Raw genomic sequence first — 19194 nt, forward strand, 5'->3', positions numbered from 1 at the left:
ATCAGCACAAGTCTATTTTAAAAAAAATACCTTCTTTCCAAGCTGTCAGATTCGCTGGCAACCATAAGTAAATGCAAATAAATGAATAACCTATACAATATCTTTTAGATGTGTACATAAAAACCAGTCATCTAACTAGGAAATGCAAGATTGAAATATCCATTATTTCTAAAATTACAATAGAGATTTTAAAGGAAAATACTAACTGATAAGTCTTAAAGCTTTGAATAAAATTCCTCCCCTGGTTAATTAATAAATGTGAATAAAAGTATCCTAGAAAACTTGCTTTTTGATAATTCCATGTACATACTTAACAAGCGATGATTCTGTTCAAAGAATCCATTAATTACCTAATTTTCTAATGGAGGAAACGGAAACTGATACTTAACAATTTCTGTGAAGCATTTCTCTATCCACCCAGGACAAAAATCATAAACAAGATACTTGTTTTGTATTTTATGTACGGTGTTGCTGTTCCAGCCTAAAAAGATGGTTTTAAAATACAAGATAGCTTTCCATCTCAGCAAACTAACCAATGAGTGCCCTTTGGTTTTTACAAATTAATAGATTGTTGATTACAGATAACCATCTTGATTTCGGGTCTTTCAAACACAACGACCATATGATCAAACTCTTATTTTACACAAGTTTAACTATTAGGTATTAATCAAACTAATTTACCCCACCCGCCTTATTGGAGGGAACATAAACCCACCCACAGAACTATTTCACTGAACACAGGCTGTGTCTTTAACAAGAAGTAACTTACACAAGTTCCAAAAGCAGTGTTTAGTTTTACTTTTAAAATGGAGAAGACACACATTTTAAAAGTAAATATAGGTCAATCAGGTATAATTTTAACCTAATAAACCATGCATGAACCAAGAGTTAATAAACCAATGTGTTTTGAATTTGTTCAAGTACTGATAATTCTGTATAAAGATTTAGTATATATCAGCTATCATAAGATGTGAAAAACAAAATTTCAACTCCCAAATAAAAATATATAGTTAAAATACACAGTGGTTAGTATTCCACGCAGCATAAAATCTGGTAAATCAGAAGTTTACATGTCCCAGCTGACCATGTGTGAAAATGCAAAGCAGATATTAAAACCAGTATTTTGTCTAATATTTAAAACCAGCTTATAATTGAGGGAACATCTAAATCCTTAATTAAAAAACACAAATGAAGTGAAAGCTTTAAACTGGTACACACTGTTCACACCTATATTTCAAGTTTGGAAATGCATATTTGCAAGCAGCAATACAAAAGTATTCATGAAGAATGCATAATCTCTGAAAATTATGAAAACATCCCTGCTACCAATACATTTCTAAATACAAAACTGACTAACATATTTGTTACTTCTGTGTAGCTAGAGAAGTTCGTTTTCAAAACAGATAAAATTCAGTCTTTAGGTGTGAATGGTATGAATGACAGTCTTTTTTTTTTTAATAGTTGTTTGGGATCCTTAAGCATGCAAAAGCTTTGAACGGGAGGGTCCGCAAAGGAACCAGTGTTGTATTATGGCATCCAGTTAGGCCAGAGCTGGGAATGCCTCTGGGTCATCTACATCAGGAGCAGAAGCACTTGACTGAGGAGAAAAAAAAAAAAAAAATTAACCACAATTTTCAAATCTTAAAAAATAGCCTACCAGTCTATATTTGGACACTGAATTCTATAAAGTCTTCAGGCTAAAACATCACATAAAAATAGATTGAAGCTTTAACTCTAAAAATAAAATTATAAATCAGATTAAAACTATACACTCAACTGGAATGTTTCTAATATCTGACATGTGAGGGATCAGGTGCGGAGCTTATATATTACTGGATTAAGTGTTCCACCACAGACTGATACATTTCCACATTGGTCCCCCTCCCCCCCCCCCTTAGACAAGATCTTTGCCAATCCCAGCACTTGGACAGCAAAAGTCACTTGGTCTACAGTGAGTTTCAGGACAGCCAGAGCGAGAGCTGTCTCCCCAACACAAAAAAAGAAAGAAAAAAACAGGCTCCCAAAATAAAATAATGCATATACCATGAATTCAGGATTCTATGGTCCATTTTTCAAAGTGGACATTATAGTTAATCCCTAATATTGTCAACAAGCAATTCTGAATTCCAAATCACCTCCTTGGGTATCACTCAAAATCTGCATTAAGAACTTGTTTGAGAGCAAGACATGGTATAAAGACCTACAGTCACAGTCCTTTGGGAGAGTGAAGCCTGATGGCAAATTTGGGAACAGTCTGGTAGAGCACCCATTTAAGAGAGATAGACAGACAGACAGACAGAGGATAGAAATTACATGCCACTCTTACATCATGGCATAGACAAATGTTTCAGGAAAAGGAGCAATCCTAAGAATTTTCTATACCTCAATTTACTCAGTAGTGAGAATACCCCAAGTATAGAGAAATTATACCAATATACAAAAAACCTAACCCTGACAAGCACAAGTAAGAATTCAATAGTATAGTTAATTCACCTTACTGGCAGCACTACTGTAATCATTAAGGTTCTTTAAAACAAAGACAACTAAGGCCAGGTGTAGTGCATGTGTTTAATACCAGCACTCCACAGCAGATCAAAGAGTTCAAAGACAACCTTGGCTACATAGTTCAGAGTTCCAGGCCTGCGGGAGCCACAGTAAAACAGTGGCAAAATGCTGTTTCTTGAAAAATCAATCACTTCCTTCTTCAGTTCTGTTTACCCTCCACACCCTCCACACACATCCAGTCAGCAATCTCTTACAAGTTCTAAACTGCTTAAAATAGAAAAACACATCTTAAAATCACCTTATCAGTCCTGCTGCCACGGTTTGGACGTCCACCACGCCCACGTCCACCACGTCCTCCCCTGCCACCACGTCCTGGGCGGCCTAGGTCTCCAAAATTGATCTCCAGTTGAGACGTTATATCATTTGCTGGCTTCCGGAAATGATGATCCATAACCGAATCTTCAGCATGAGCCTAAAATGGTAAGTAAAGGCCCCTGGGTTAATAATATTAAGTAATGCAAAAAAATTTCTAAATGCACTTTCTCTTTAAAAGACCAACTAGCAATTCTGTACTTTGTATGAATGAATATATCCACTTCTAGCTCTACAGGCAATAAATTCAACTGTGAAATAAGAATTCATTTCATTTCCCTTATCACAAATTTCTCTGAATTGCAGGCAATAACCAGCAGTCCTTAGTTAATGACATATAATCCAAGTGACAAGTTTCCACTCTAGACCTTTATCTTCAATAGTTAATCTATATGACATTTAAAACAGGTCCTTCAAATCAGAATTCCAATGCAAATCCCTGATGAACTTTGAATGAAGACATGGTTCCCACCAGTGATAAATAAATCTAAGGCTTTTGTTAATCTACATTCTTCCCAACTAGGCCCTCCTACCTAAGATTGAATGTACACATTTAAGTTTTGTAGTTTATATGCAAGTAAAAGTTGAACAAGCATGACTACTTCAAATACTAATTTTCAAATTAGGGATGTTTTGCACAAATAACCCAAAACCTGACATGTTTGGTTTCAAGCATTTCAGATAAGGATTACTTAACTGCCAACTTCAAAAGTCAAACAACATAGGCTTTACATAAGAAACTCTTAAAACTATAGATAGATCCACACCTTAAACACACTAAAAGCACTCTAATAAATGAGGCATTATAAAACTAAGATCTTCTTTATATATAAGCCCTATGCCTCAGATTGGAGGAAGGAGGAATAGAATTTAATACTGCTTAATGTCTCACTGTTATATATCGTAGATGAATTAGTTTTAATCCTTGGCTGAAAAGTTTGCTTTGTATTAATAAGTCTACTTTTTATTAATACATACAAAATTTATTTTGAAGGATAACAAGTAAACTGTCCTTTCTAGCTACCTGGAGTATCTATCACAGCCAATAACTAAAACACAAATGAACATTTTGTTTACATTGTTACCATATACGTACTGATATCCAAATTAAATTCTATCCCTTTAGTTATGACAACTCAACTTAAAAGACAACAGTTCCTCAAATATAAATTTTAAGAAAATCTAAAAATCATTAATTATAAATAAATCTACAAAAGCACTAGGCAAATAAAAAAATGTTTTTATTGCCTGTTTTTTTACCTGGGTTTAAATGTTTGGTACTGTTGGTATTAACTTTCTAGACCACAAAAGTAAAACAAACTTAAGTGAATAATTTAAACCTGGATGGTTTACTACCGAGATGTTCAGGGGACATTCCTAACTTTTAGGTTGACTTCTAGAATGAGACACCAAACAAACACACTTGTCTCTCTAGAGTATCTAGGATGTCAACTTGCTCTGACCTCAGCTCTGTCAGTACAATGATTCAGTTTACCATTCTCCAAACCACATTTCTTCCACCTCAGAACCACCCCACTATTTGTTACACAGATACGAAATAAATCAGTAAGCCCATATTAAAATAAGTACACATCACAAAGGCACAATAAATGTATGAGCCCAAATACGTAACTTGATAAATAAGATCATCAAAGTTCCAATTTTTTCAGAAGCAATTATGTACTTTATAATTTTCAGAATTCTTATTGTATCTTACCTTGCATGATACAGCAGACCCCAATATTTGCAGAGGTTACTAAAACTCAGGAGATGGCTGAAACCACAGTACCAAACCCCACACTATGCTGTTTTTCTATATATGAGCTATTAAACAGTCAGAGCCTAGGTAAATCTTTTTTGCATTAACTTTTATTCTTCAATCAGGAGTCCCACCTATAGTGATCTACTCATATGACACTAACAATTTTTTATCTGTATGAAATGGGATAAAAAAATTCATTCTAACTTGAAAAAAACAAATACTCTTATATTAATGGCATATATTGTCAATAGTTGTTAAACCAATATTATTTAGTTTTAAATTATTTTATCTCTTTATAAGTAATATATATATATATTAAAGTTAATCTAGATCTGTGTCAGAAAAAATTCATTCTAATGAAACAAAATGTATTTTTAAGACCTAACAAGACAATTTCCTCATTTATATTTTTATGGAGTAAATATTAAAAACCATCCCTTCTCTACTAAACTTAGAAAACCAACTATTTAACCTCAGTTTAATAGTGTTTCCCATATTGGTCCCAGCCATTTTTATGTCTAGTAAACTAAAAAGTATTAAGAAACTGAGTGCCAGAGGCTTAGCATGATCCAAGTCCTGGGTTCAATCCCCAATGTCAAAAAGAAGTGAACAAAGTCTTATTCAATCTTAGGCTGCCTTCCTAACATTTAATTGTACCTTAGAATGGCAGGATTTGATTTTCTGACACAGCCCAATTTATGACCTGAATAAATACATTTATCAGAAGGCTAGTAAAAGCTGCAAGAAATAATCTGGTTAAATTCATATTCACATAAGCCACCACCAGCATGACTTTCTCAAGTATTTGCATTAGTTCTCATGTTTCTTAGGTAAAAGAAACTCTAATCAGTCTTAAGACACCATTCCATAAAAAGGAAAATACTAACATTTTCTGAGTCCTGGTTATTTTTTTTTCTTTCTGAGCAAGTCACCTACACTAAATTAAGATAAAAGTTATCTGTATTAGCTGGGAGGCAGTGGCGCACATATTTGGGAGACAGAGGCAGGAGATATCTTTGAGTGAGGCCAGTCTAGTCTATGGAGCAAGCTCCAGGACAGCTAGAGCTAAACAGAAAAAAACCTATCTTGGGGGGAAAAGTTACTTGCAAGAAAATGTAACAAAATTAGCATTCAAGTCACAATTGAAATTTTAACTTACCTCTTCACTTTTTGATTTATGCAGAACAAATCCCTTTTTCCATTGTCCATCAGCACCTTCATTTGGTTTTCTGATATTAAATTCTACTTTTGCTCGGTCTTTATTTTGAATAGCTTTCCATTCATCCAAAGTCATCTCTTTTGGACCCTCTTCCTTAACCTCTTCAACTTCATTCTCCCTGTGAAAAATACATTTAAATTTTATTTCTGATGACTGTCACTACTTTGTAGAAAAATATTTGGAGGGCTGAAAATATAAATAAGTTAAGATGTTAAGATGGCTAAGAGCACAGGCTACTACTCTTCCAGACATATGTGGTTCAGTTCCCACACAGTAGCTCACAACTTCCTGTAACTCCAGTTCCAGAGACCTCTTCTCCATAGGCAACAGACAAGGAAATAGTACACATACATACATACAAGGAGACAAAACACCTATACACATTTTTTAAAAATTAAATATATATACATATTTCAAATTATAAGGAAATTGACCCTGACTGTTAGTACCCATTACAAAGACTATCAGAGAATAGCAGGGTTTTGTATAACTCAGCAACAAGCTTGTACTCCAGGCTGGTCTTCAACCCACATAGATCCCGGCCTGCCTCTGCCTCCTGAGTGGTGGGATTAAAGGTGTTCGTGTGCCATTACCACTCAGCTACAACTTGCTTTCTTAAATGACAATTTACCATGAAGTTGCCTTATCAACCCATAAGACACATTTGTTAACTATACTGTACCCTCTTGTGTAATTAATCTCATGGTCTACTTTCTCCAGTATATGGTGCATACCCGTGTTCATGCATGCACGTGCACGCAAAGGTATGCTAAAGGTCAATATTGGTATTTTTCATGATCACTCATTTATTTTTTGAGACCACATCTTTAACTGAACCTGAAGCTCACCAACTGGCTAGGCTAGAAAATCTTCCCATACCCACTGGGAGGATTAAGGTTGGCTTTTATGTGGGTGCTAGAGAATCTGACTGAACTCAGGTCTAAAAGTTTTGAGCAGTAGATAACTTCCTGACTGAACCACCTGCAAAACTCCATCATTTTCATTTCATCTATAAAGACAACTATTTGTTGCTCTTCTATTTTAGTAACTAGCACTCTAGCAAAGTATACAAGCCTGATTTCTACAAATCTGAAATGTAACTCCAACTCTCAAGCCAACCTCCTGTCCAACACATAGACAGGAGACTGAGGTTTCACTAGTAATGGAGCTGTCCACAAAAGAAAGTGGTTTCAATATTTATATCAAGTTATTTCCCAAATCTTAACTATTTTAATTATCTGTTCCCCTTTCTACATAAAGCATAGGCCTAGGAATCCATTATCTTATTCTAATTCCAAATGTCACTAAACAAATCATTTGCTATTTTGGGAACTCTGTTTCCTTCCAAAGATAGCAAGTGATTTTAGTTTAGCATCACTGCTAAAATATCTTTATGAAATTCTTTATATTTTGATAGAGTCTATCTTACATCTTCCTGAAACAAACTGACATTCAATCTTGACAGGATATTGGATATCAAGTCTACCAAGTCACTTTTACAGATGACAGAACTAAAGCTCTGGAAAACTTTCCTAATGACTTGTCAGTTCTGACAGTCCATGACACCCACCTTTAAACACAGTTTTGCTTCTTAAACTTATCCTGGTCAAGTGGTGGTGGCACACGTCTTTGATCCCAGCACTTAGGAGATAGAGGCAGGTAGATCTCAGTTGAGTTCGAGGCCAGCCTGGTCTATCAGAACAGGACTGAGAAACCCCTGTCTTGAAAACAAACAAAAAAAAAACTTGTCCTGAAAATAAAAGATTACATTCCATTTCATTTCCCCCTACTTTATAAGAATAAACTACTCTGAAGTGATGACCATCATCTTCATTAGAACAATTATCCCCAATTGCTCCTGGGTCCCAAGTAGAGGAATACTTTCTATAGCCCATGAATGTATCATTTCCTTCTGGGCAACATTTACAGTCTTGAGGATCACCTTAAAAGCGACTCAAATATGTTTAAAACAAAAAGATGTGCTTAGTTTTGTGAGTTACCATTAATCCACATTATGTTTACCCCTCCAATGTAAAACACACACGAATTCTTAATTCAAACAAGCATCTAATTTACTTTTATATATCCCAATGATTGTTTTCCTAATTCCAACAAGCCCAGAAAATACAATGCTTCCTCTCACCATTAACAGTTGTTCACCAAAACAGCACTTCACATTTCATTTTTTTTTTTTTTGGAAGTAGCCTCAGAGGTCCCAATTCAACAGCTAAAAAACTTGCATAGGGAGTGTGGTAGCATGTACCTTTAATCCCAACACTACAGACAGTTAAGCAGATCTCCTTGTGAACTAAAGCCAGCTTGGACTACATAGCGAGTTCCTGGCCAGCACTGCAATAGTGAGACCCTATCTCAAAACCCAACAGGACTGGAGAAATGATTCAGCAGTTAGGAGCACTAACCACTCTTCCCAAAGACCCAGATTCAAACTTCAGCATCTACATACAGTCTATCACTTACAACTCCAGATCCAGTAACTTTCTCTGGCCTCCATAAGTACCACATGAATGCAGGTAAATAACAGAGTTTAAATGGAAGGAATACTTGAGGGACTTGGTCCAGCCAAAGAACCCCCAAGAAAAGAAAAGGCAAAATCTGACTAATGGGATTAAAAATAAAAAAGGCAAACCTGTAACCCATTCATCAAGTGACTAATAGAGAGTATACATAACAAAGGCAAACAGCCCAACAACAAAAAAACATAACATACATTTTTAAAAAAAATGGGTAAGTAAGGGTTGGCCAGCAGTTAGGAGGCAGAGGCAGGCTGTGTTCAAGACTAGCCTGCCTGCTCTACAAAGTGAGTTCTAGATCAGCTAGGACTGTTACACAAAGTAAATGGAGAGAATAATTAAAAAAAAAAAAAAAGGAAAGTTCAACATCAGTAATTATCAGTGCTAAAACTGAATGAAAACCACAGGGCTGGGGATGTAACTCAGATGGTAGTACATACCTAGTATGTATGAGGTACTGACATAAGAGTCCTAGCAAAGCAAACTGGACATGACTGAACACCAATGTAATCCCTTTTCTTGGAAAGAAGCATACAAAAGTAAAGCAATCCTCTATCACATAGTTAAAGGGCAGTCAGAGCTACATTAAGACCCTGACTAAAAACACCATCAAAATCACAATGAGATAATCTTACCACAGTCACAAATGGCTATTAACAGAAGAAGAAATGCTGGTGAGGATGCAGAGAAAATACCCTCAGAAATGTACCGCAATACAACCACAATGGAAATCAAAGATTCGCAAAAGAATAAAAACCTACAAACAGATCCAACAATTTTACCATTTGGCATATATTGTGCTGAGCTTAACTTTTCCAGGGTAGACATGAAGAAACATATTCACTTCAGATCAAGTATACATAGTTAGGAAAATTATTACACCTGCTTGGTGGACCAATGTGTTTCATTATTTACAGGAACATGGGTGCATTGGTTATTTACAGGAACATGGAAAATCTATGAGCAATAACACCAACAGAGAAGTGCTTCCCCCATCCCTTAGCAATCAGTTATGGCTTATACATACTCAGAGAAGGTACAGGTCCTCAGACCACCTGGCAAGCCCCATAAGTTAGTTAAGGAAAAGCTGCCATGATTTCAAGACAGCAATGCTCATGTCATATCCAGTAGATTGAGTTCCATAATATACCCCCCCCAAAAAAATCACTATGCCAAAAGCACCTCCACACCCTGTTTGCTTACTGTAGCATGTGTTAATAGTCCAGCAATTCCAGGGACTCCAACACCCTCTTCTGGCTTCTGTAGATACTGCACGAATGTAGTGCACTTAACACACACAAAAGCAAATGGCTCACACACATCAAGTTTTTTTTAAAAAAAGATTAATGAGCTAAAACCATTCTTCTCATTGCTTTTTGCTTTTCAGTTTAACCTACTTTTTACAAAGTTGTTTTTCAACTTCTGTCTTGCTTTAGTATTTATAACTGAAAATGCTGAGATTATTTGAACTATGACTAAACACTACAAATACCTTTTATACCAACAATTTAGTTTTTTTGAGACAGGGTTTCTCTGTGTGACTCTGGCTATCCTAAAATTCAGTTTGTAGATCAGGCTGGCCTTGAACTCAGAAATCCAGCTGCCTCTGTCTCCGAGTGCTGGAATTAAAAGGGAGTGCACCACCACAGCTTGGTTCAGTTTTTCCACACACCCTACCTATTCAGAATCTCAGAACTAAATTCATCACTAGAACTACCCTTCCTAAAGTTCGAAGGCAAAGTACTTTGTTCCTTTTCCTTCATCCCTGGGTAACAACAGGTTATCTTTGTGATTAGGGCTTAAACATTTTACTTAAAATATATATTCCTTAACCTTGCTAAGGTATATAAAAATGGCAAAACTACCAAACCAACACCAAGTCAGGCATGGTAGTACACATCTGTATTCCCAGGACTTAGAAGGTGAGACAAGAGAATACTGAGTTCTAGGCCACCCTAAACTACACACACAATATAAGACAATGTCTCAGCAAGAAAGTCTCATGTCTGTGCTATCAAATAACTGCCACTAAATCAGTTACTTTATTGTTAAAAAGGCAGACAAGTTTCCATGTTGGCTGGAGTATTACATCCTCACACAAAACCACTTACTTATTTTCAGTGTCTGCCACTGGGTGCTCTTCACCTTCAGGTGTTTCCTCAGTCACATTTGATTGCTCCAAATCACTGCAATTATAAGATATTTGTTTCTGAATGTATTTGGGAGACTCTCTAAGGAAAGAAAGAAAAAGAAAGGCATCTAGGTCCATTTACATGTAGCCAAAAGTCCTTCATAGCAAAGTAAAACTCTTACATCCTAGTATTTCTACTAATTAAAAAAAATTAAATAGAAAATAAAATTATTTTTATTTACATTTTTTTTATATTTAATAAAATTATTAGTAGAAATACTAATTTTATTTTCTATTTCACTCTCCAGTAGACCTCTAAGAAAACAAATTATTAAAGTTCACACATTCTTAAAAGGCTTTATTTGTCAGACAACAATAATGGACACCTGTAATTATCTACGCAACAAGTTTAGGGCTAGCTTGGACTATATAAGACCCATCTCAAAAAATCCAAAAACAAAAAAGATGGAAGGCTTATCAAATTTTGTAAGAAGACTACAATAGCTAGAGTTCAAACTATTAAAAAATCATAATACCACAATACCCCCAGCATTTTCATCACAGGGCTTCAGAAAAAGCTACATACATCCATGACAAAAATAAAGTTTTTAAAATCCTTAATTATTTTTATTTAAATATAAACATCCCATAAGACATTATAAGGTTATAGCTTTGAGACAGATAGAACTTCAATGATCTCAGGAACAAAGCTTAAGTATTAATAAGCCTCAAGTAAGTTTTGATTTACTAATTTAAATAATAAATAAGAATTAATTAGAATTTTGGTTTATTATTTAATTTAAATATAATTATTTAACTTTAAAAAATCAGAATACCAACGTTAATTCATCTTTGACAGTTCCCCAGTTGTGAGATCCGCTACCTCCACGCTTGTCCTCATGCTTCAGGCCACTGTAATGCGAAAAAGAACTAACAAAACTGAGTTAACATTATACTCTTTAGTTCTAGAAATTCAAATTTTGTTTTTATTAAATAAGCACATTTAAATCTAAAACATACAGCAATCAGTAAAACTTACGATCTATCACTTCCACTATGCCTATCAAATTCACGTTTGCCACGAGAATCAAATCCATCGCCTCGGCCCATTCCACGTCCACGGCCTCCTCGACCCCTTCCAAGACCACCTCGGCCTCGAATAGGCCTTTCAATAATCGGTCTGCAAAACAAATTTAAAAATTTTATCTCTGATGTTTCCAGAAACAGAAAAAAAAATCCACTCCAATACTCAAAAGTATAATATAGACTATGCTTACTGGTTCATAACCTAACAACTAAATGCATTGTGTAGAAAATTCAAAGTTTATTTCTAGTCATATAAATGAAGAATTACAAACTTTTGCTATTTTTAAAGCATTGCGGCTAGTACACACTTTTTGGCTGACTCACTGCATCAGTCATACTTGTATTTACCAATACTCTTATCTAGCCTGCCTAAGTGACAGACAATAGCACTGTCCTTTTAAACTCAGTTTCTAAACAGAGGAAGGAAAAGAAACTGGCCATTGACTCAATTAAAATATTTACTATTAAGAGCTCTAACTTAGAGCTGGAGAAATAGCTCAGAGGTTAAGAGCACTGGCTTGCTCTTCCAGAGGTCTTGAGTTCAATTCCAAGCACCCACATGGTGGCTCACAGCCATCAGTTATGAGAACTGGCGCCCTCTTCTGGCCTGCAGACATATGTACAGACAGGACACACTATATAATAAATCTTTAAAAAAAAAAAAGAGCTCTAACTTAGAACATGTTATCCATAAATGTAAATGCAAAAACACATATTCTCATTTCTCTGAAACATACTTAAGCAAACACCCCAACTACTACCTGGCAATTATGCCCAATTTACAGCTTTACATTAAGATCTAACTATAAGAGAACAAAGCAAGAAAAACTTGTTTAAGGCTTACCTATCAACTGAAAATTCACCTCCTTCACCCCTTTCTTCAAGGGGCTTTTCAAATCTTCTTTCCCGAGGTGGTCGCCTTTCTGGTCTCCTATCAATTATTTTCCCTTCACCTTGAAGCTGTTGATCAGGTCTTCTTCCAACTCGCCTTATTCCTTATGACAAATAACCATCATAAGCAAATCATTTTTACAATACAAAAATTTAGCCTAGACTATTAAGGCTGATGGGCATCAGCCACGTATAACGAACTGTTTCAGGACATCCTCATTCAACAGTACACATCTCAAACTTTATCTACATGCTATAACTGACTAGGAAATCACTGGTCACCAACACACCTTACTTTCCAAAAAGTCAAAGTCTCCCATGACAAAATTTTAAACTTACAAATATTTCAGTCAAGTGATATATTTTTGGCTTTAGAGAATTCAAAGCTAATACCAGTATCCATTCATAAATAACCAAGTACTGGATATTCCCTAAATATGCCCCCCAGAAAACAGGGAGATTCACACTATTATTTTTCTATATAATCTGAATGGGGGCAATAAAGAACTCTTGAGTCAGGAAAAAAACTCTAAAATAGCTATTTGAGGTGGACGTGGTGCCTACAATATTAACACTAGAAGACTGGGGCAAGGCAGGTTTGCAAGTTCAAGGATCCCACGTCCCAACTCCACCCCAAACAAGCAAATAGAGCTATTTAACCTGAAAAACTCATTATCAAAGTCCAAATATGTATATGCAAATCTCTATACATATTTGCAAGTCTAACATTAACACTATTATGTAACCATTAGGAAATACTTCATTATTAGTATGGGCAGAAGCCTTTTTCTAGGTCTGCTCTTAAGTATCTGTTTTCAAAGCATCTTCACAGATCACACAAAGGTCCTCATTTAGCAATTACGTACTAAGAAGGGTGCGACTGTCCAGAATGTTAGTAACATGCAAAGCCCTGAGTTCAGTCACAGTACTCACCCGTAAAAAAAGAAAATGGAGAACTTATGGCACTAAGTGACATTTAAGAAGGCATAACTAATTTTTCTGCCTCTATTTTTTCTGATAACGTAGGAAACTAACAAAAAGAACCAATATGAATTGAATTATTGATGGTCTTAAAGACAAGTTGATGGTTAAATATGCCTACCATTTCAGATATGCTCAAGCCATATTTACCAAACCATAGGTTTTGACAGTATAAAAACAGCACAAAAATTGTTTCTGTAAAATACTAAGTTATATGACTTATGGAAAATGGAACACCATCAAGATATACCAATTTGTTCAGATATCTCTAACTAGTCGTGCAGCTAATATTTAAAGCTCATTCTCTGTAAATTCTTATGAGGAGCCCTAAATGTGGACCTTATACCAAGACATTTACATAAATTTCATCAGAGTACAGTGTGTTAGGGTGGAGCTATGGAACTCAGTCCTTGTAATGATAACCAAGCTAAACACACCCAAGGAACAATGGCTTGGTTCCCCACCCAATATTCAATGAGGCCTCATAATCAGAAAAACTTATTAAACTCACCATGGAAGTGTTGCTCAGTGAGAGCTACTTTAGCCTAAAGTGTGCAAAACGCTGGATTCTACCAATATTACCACAAAAAGTAAATTCATCTAATGAAAAATGATTGACATTTTTTAAGGCATGCAAGCTTCTTTTGATGTACTCACCCTTAACTGTGGTACAGTCCAGGTTTTTTTTTAATCCAAAAACCTCATCTACATTTAACTCTAAAGTTCTTCAGATAGACAAAAACTAAAAAATTTATATAAGGAAACCAAAACATTCCAACATTGTGTTATCGAGACTCGGGACACACCATGGATTAACAATTCTTTCCTTTCTTAGAGGTACCAACTACCATCCAATACACAGAACTGACATTCTTAATCAAAGTTTCCCCTTATATGTAACTTTCTTTTAAGTAACTCTGGCTTTAGAGTGATCTAAGAGTGGAGGACCAAGGAAGCACAGCTTTCCCCCAGCATGAGCAAGGTCCTGAGTTCTACTTCCAATATCACCCCCTCCCCAAAAAAACCTTCTAAAATACTAAGGAAAACGTCGATCAGAAAGGTAGAAGTTTTCCGAAAGACTCAAGTATATGACAAACTATCCTGGCCATAAATACAAATTTCCTACACGTATGACATACGATCTTAGTTTCCAGGTAAGATCACATATTGGATTCGTGGTGAAAACTGAGTAATTTAAATTAAGATTAATGCGCTGAACATTTTAATTAGTGAGCACACAACCTGGTGTGTTTCAAGGAGGTAAACAGTTTAAAATACACCAGCCAGTGTTCCTTACTTAACACAAGAATTAAATACCTTAAATTGTGTGCTGTCAAGAGGCTTAACCGGCTGAGTACTTTTCCCCAAGTGATGTTTCTTCTAACACTCCAGCTATGCTGCCCTTCCAAATCTATCATTTTTAAGCACAAGAAGTCTTCCTTTGATCCAATCAACAAGGTACTGGATGTTTACTCCACGCCTTACAAAAAAAAAAAACCCTGCCCCAAAAGATACCTTAATCCAAAACCTAAACAATTCCTTTCATGAGCACGTGGCAGTAAGGGGCAACGTTACCACCTAAAGGCAACTTCAAAGATTCACAGCTTAGATTGTATACCTACCTGCTACTCAATTTGTACTTTTTCTTGACCCTTAATTGCTTTGCCTTTTCACCCACAATGAACCAGTATTGGGGAAGAATGCTAAAATCGAAACCACTACAAAACTTTCAGCGCCCTGCAAGAGACTATTAATGAAGACCTGACCACGCTTCACGCACGTGCGGAGGAAAAGCTGCAGACTCCAAAGAGCTCTGCTGCCGGGACGTGACAGGCTGGGCACTCGGGAAAGCCCTAGGACCAGGGGACTCAAGGGAGTTGGAAGAGGGAATCGCGACACGAGAACGGTTCTGCTAGTGACCGGTCTTCCTTCAGAACTCCCCCTAAAACGCGTGGGGCCAAACTCCTCTCCTTTCCACCAGTTCCATTCACGCCAGCAAGTCACACTAAGTTTGGCACGAGAGCGCCAGGGTGCAATCAAAAGCACACGTGCGGCCCAAACAGCACCTTTCCTCCACTCGAACACTGCCCCAAACTGAGACGCAGCCCGGGTGAACACTCCGAGCCCCGGCCCGTCCACGAGGGTCCGCGCCATTGTGGGACAAGATGGCTGGGCAAGAGCCCAGAGCGGGCAGCGGCACCCAGGAGCACGCCGACCAGGAAACGTGCCCGGCAGAGGCAGGCGGCGAGCGCCCGGGCCGAATCGGCGGGAACGCCCGGGCAGCCCTCCCGGAGCACGTTCAGTCAGCCCGAGGCGGGAAGGTTCCCGCCGCGACTGCGGGCGGCGTGGGCTCCGCGGTCCCCTCCAGTGCACACGCCGCGGCGGCGCACGCCCCCGGCCCGCCCGCCAGCCCGGCGCTCCCCCACCGGGTGCCTCGCCCGGCTTTACCTTCTTTCTTAAGCGCCACCGGCGGCTGCGTCTCCTCCTTTTTGTCGGCCACGCCGACGATGGCGGGCAGCGGGTTCTTGCGGTCCTTCTGCGACTCTTTCCGCAACTGTTTGCCCGCCGCGTTAGAGTTGGTCTGGGCCGCGGCCTGAGCAGCGCTCTTGGCCCCGGGGCCCCCAACGCCGCCCCCGCCGGCTTCTTTTTTCTTGTTCTCTGCTGCCTTCAGTACCTCGAAAGGGTCCGATTCGTCGTCAAATAGCTGGTCGAATCGGTTGGTGACCACGCAGCCGAAGCCTTCCTGTAGGTGCCCAGGCATGATGGTGGCTCGGCGGCGCGTTCCTCCACGGATTGCAGCGGACCGCGCCGAGCCAAAAGCGCCTGCTTCAGCTCTTCCCACAAGATGGCCGGGCCGAGAGAGGGGGGCCGCCTTCTCTTCCGGCGACAAGCACACATCCGGGAGCGGCCTGCGCCGCACAGCACCATGGGGCACGTAGGCCGCAGCCGAGCATCCTGAAGCGACTACCTATTGCTGGACCACAACTCCCAGCGTGCACCGCGCAGCAACCCTTCGCGCGCGCCTGAGAGGCGGGATCTCAGGAAGAGAGTGAAGCGTGCTCGCTAAAGGTGGAGGAGCGTGTGCTGGGCGGAGTTCTGCCACCTGCTCTTGTCACCCTAAAACTCTCGGTCTTTAGCGACCCCTGAGAACAGGAAAACGTGAGGGCGCCTTCTGCTCACGAAAGTGTTCTCTGTCTTTGGTTTCACCCACTCCGTCTCCGGCCGAGGACTTTCTCCACCTTTCTGAGAGAGTCAAGGTGACTCCCAGATCTAGTAACTGGAGCCTCAAAAACTTCCGGCGGGGGGTGGGGGGTAAGGTGCCACTCTAACCACCCGTAGTTTGCAGTTTGCGGCCGCTCTACTGCACGTCCCTAGCGGTTAGGTTTCTGGAGCTATCCTCCACCCTTCGTAGCGAATCGAGGCAGTTCGGTTTAATGTGGAACGGAATTCCTGGCTTGCCCTCACCGAGCCGTGAATTTGGGTGGCAGAACTAATCAAAAAGACGAGTTGAACTATCTAGGTTGCGCGCCTTTTCCGGTCATTGCGACCATGCTTTAAGAGCTGTTAACGCCCGACTGCAGCACTGGACGCCCGGGCAAGCCTACAAAGGCGATGTTTGGAAACGCTTTCTAGATTCACTCTGATTAACTGATCTGTCAGTATCTGGCCACCCACGGCTTAAGAGATGGTGCTTCTAGTAAAATGTGCTCAAGAGCCGGGAGCTGGTGGCGCGTGCCTTTAATCCCAGTACTCTCACCGAGGTAGGCAAATCTCTGAGTTCGAGGTCAGCCTGGCCTACCGAGCAAGTTCGGAAAGCACTGCGGTCCACACAGCGAAATCCTTTCTTGAAGACCCCCTCACACACACACACACACCCCGCTCAAAAGATGTACACAAGAAGAATGATTGTAAACTACACTATTATGTGTGAAGGGAGGAAAATTAATTTACATACTTAATTTAGAAACGGCTTGAAAACACTGATATTAGTTTGGAACCTTTAGAAACATAGTTTGTAAATCTTTTTCATTGATACAAAGTGTAATAGAAAATGTATCTCTCAAGTAGCAGGTGCTAGGAATACTTTATCCTCACATCTTTTTAGGTCAATAATTGTCCCCTTTTCACAAGTGGTAAAATCATGTGATGTGATTTACCAAGTTCACTCTTATGTTAGTTAAGTTCTAGTAGCAGTCTACTAACTGCACTATGAGATTGTTGACATCAGTTCTATAAACCAGCCTCTGTCCTGATAGAAGTGAAGACAAGTGTTGAAATTCTGATAACTAAACAGGTTTAGACAACATGCTTGAAGGTAATAACAATTTCTGAGCATATTTTAAATCAATGCCTCGAGGAAATTAGAAGACAGAATTCTAGTACAGGTGTCAGCAGCATGCCTCTTGCTTTTCTTATGTTCTATTCTCCTTAATGCTTCAATGTTTATTTCCCCATTGCTTCATTCCCCCACCCACACATCCACATCTTCCCTCTCTCCCACAGAGAGACTCTTTACCAATACTAAACCAGCAGATCTTAGCCATACTTTTTATAGCAGGTCCCAGACCTTAGCATAACTCCATGATGGCAATACCATTCAGGCTTAAAACTCAACGTAGACAGTGCCACCTGCCAAAACCAAAACAAATGCCCAATCCATCAAAGCCCATATAGTTCTGGGAAAGTCTCAAAATGTACTAACTTTGCGTTTTAGCTTCTGTAGTTCCACTTCTGGCCAACTATTCTTATTAACTGAACTGTGTCAACCAAGCACATGGTTTTTGTCCTTAAAGGCTCACTTTGAGAAAAGCTCAGGGCTCCACTGGGACCCTGAACATCCAATGTCGTTGCCAGATGGCTAATAAATACTGTCTATTGACTTAACCCATGTCCTACCAGTTTTCTCTGGCCGATACCCCACAACACTCTCTCCACCCCTAGAAAATAGCTCAAGTACAATTTCAAGATCACACTTTAACAAATGCTTTCTCTTCAGCAAGTATAGTAACTATCTGTAGTCGTGAGGCATCTCCAGAAACTCTGACCTTTTTCTCACCACTGCCACAATAACAATATTAATAACTAAAACAATATTATACTATGTGCCTAAAGTTCTTTACATTTAATCCTCATTGGCTCTGTAAGTAAGTATTAGTCTCATTTTAAGGTGAAGAAAATGAGGGCTGGGGTTGTAGCTCAGTAGTAGAGCACTAACGTGTCTGAAACCCTCCAGTCCCCAGAGGAAGATGGGGAGGAGAAAAGGAAGCACAGTGAGGATAAGCTGCTCTCCCATATCGCAGTATAGGGAATGGAGAGGGCCTCTGCTTGGTCAGTTTCCTCTGACATTGTTTATCCTAAGAATATAGATTATACGTAGAATTGGCTACCTAGAAATGTATAACACTGACACACTCCAGAGAATTTGCCTGTTGTGATAACTTCAGAATGTCAGGAGTAAACATTTGAGAGGACAGTGAGAGTCTTCAGAGAATTTACAAAGCTAGAGTCTGGCTAATCCAGATAAAGGTTAATGCCCATTTTTAAAGTATACAAATAAAACCCAGGGTGTTAAGCCGTTTACACCTTAAAATCTACTGTCTAGTTATTATTTCACAACTACTAGCACTAATTTTGCCTTTATTCTCAGAAATTAAAGTGATCTTTAGAGGTAAGTATATAGCTTAGTACAACTGTGTTTTAGTATTCCCCATAAATT

The 19194-nt window shown here is 38.7% G+C and overlaps 1 protein-coding gene across 4 annotated transcripts; it reads right to left on the minus strand.

Annotated features, from left to right (window-relative positions):
* Nucleotides 1–441: 441 nt before the first annotated feature.
* Nucleotides 442–16348, minus strand: Serbp1 (SERPINE1 mRNA binding protein 1). Of its 4 annotated transcripts, none has more exons than XM_048439982.3 (8): nucleotides 15927–16348; nucleotides 12451–12601; nucleotides 11560–11700; nucleotides 11361–11432; nucleotides 10501–10620; nucleotides 5799–5976; nucleotides 2804–2977; nucleotides 442–1597 (listed from the first exon to the last, which is right to left on the minus strand). In XM_048439982.3, exons 1-8 carry the CDS (start codon nucleotides 16237–16239, stop codon nucleotides 1541–1543), a joined length of 1206 nt encoding a protein of 401 aa, XP_048295939.1. In that variant the 5' UTR covers nucleotides 16240–16348; the 3' UTR covers nucleotides 442–1540. The 4 variants fall into 4 exon arrangements, with proteins under 4 accessions (XP_048295939.1, XP_048295941.1, XP_048295940.1 ...); XM_048439984.3 differs by having other exon boundaries at nucleotides 10501–10575; nucleotides 15927–16347; XM_048439983.3 differs by having other exon boundaries at nucleotides 10501–10575; nucleotides 11361–11450; nucleotides 15927–16347.
* Between the last annotated feature and the right edge of the window lie 2846 nt (nucleotides 16349–19194).

The sequence above is a fragment of the Myodes glareolus genome, chromosome 6, assembly GCF_982192425.1.
Source record: "Myodes glareolus chromosome 6, mMyoGla1.1, whole genome shotgun sequence".
NCBI classification, from domain to species: domain Eukaryota; kingdom Metazoa; phylum Chordata; class Mammalia; order Rodentia; family Cricetidae; genus Myodes; species Myodes glareolus.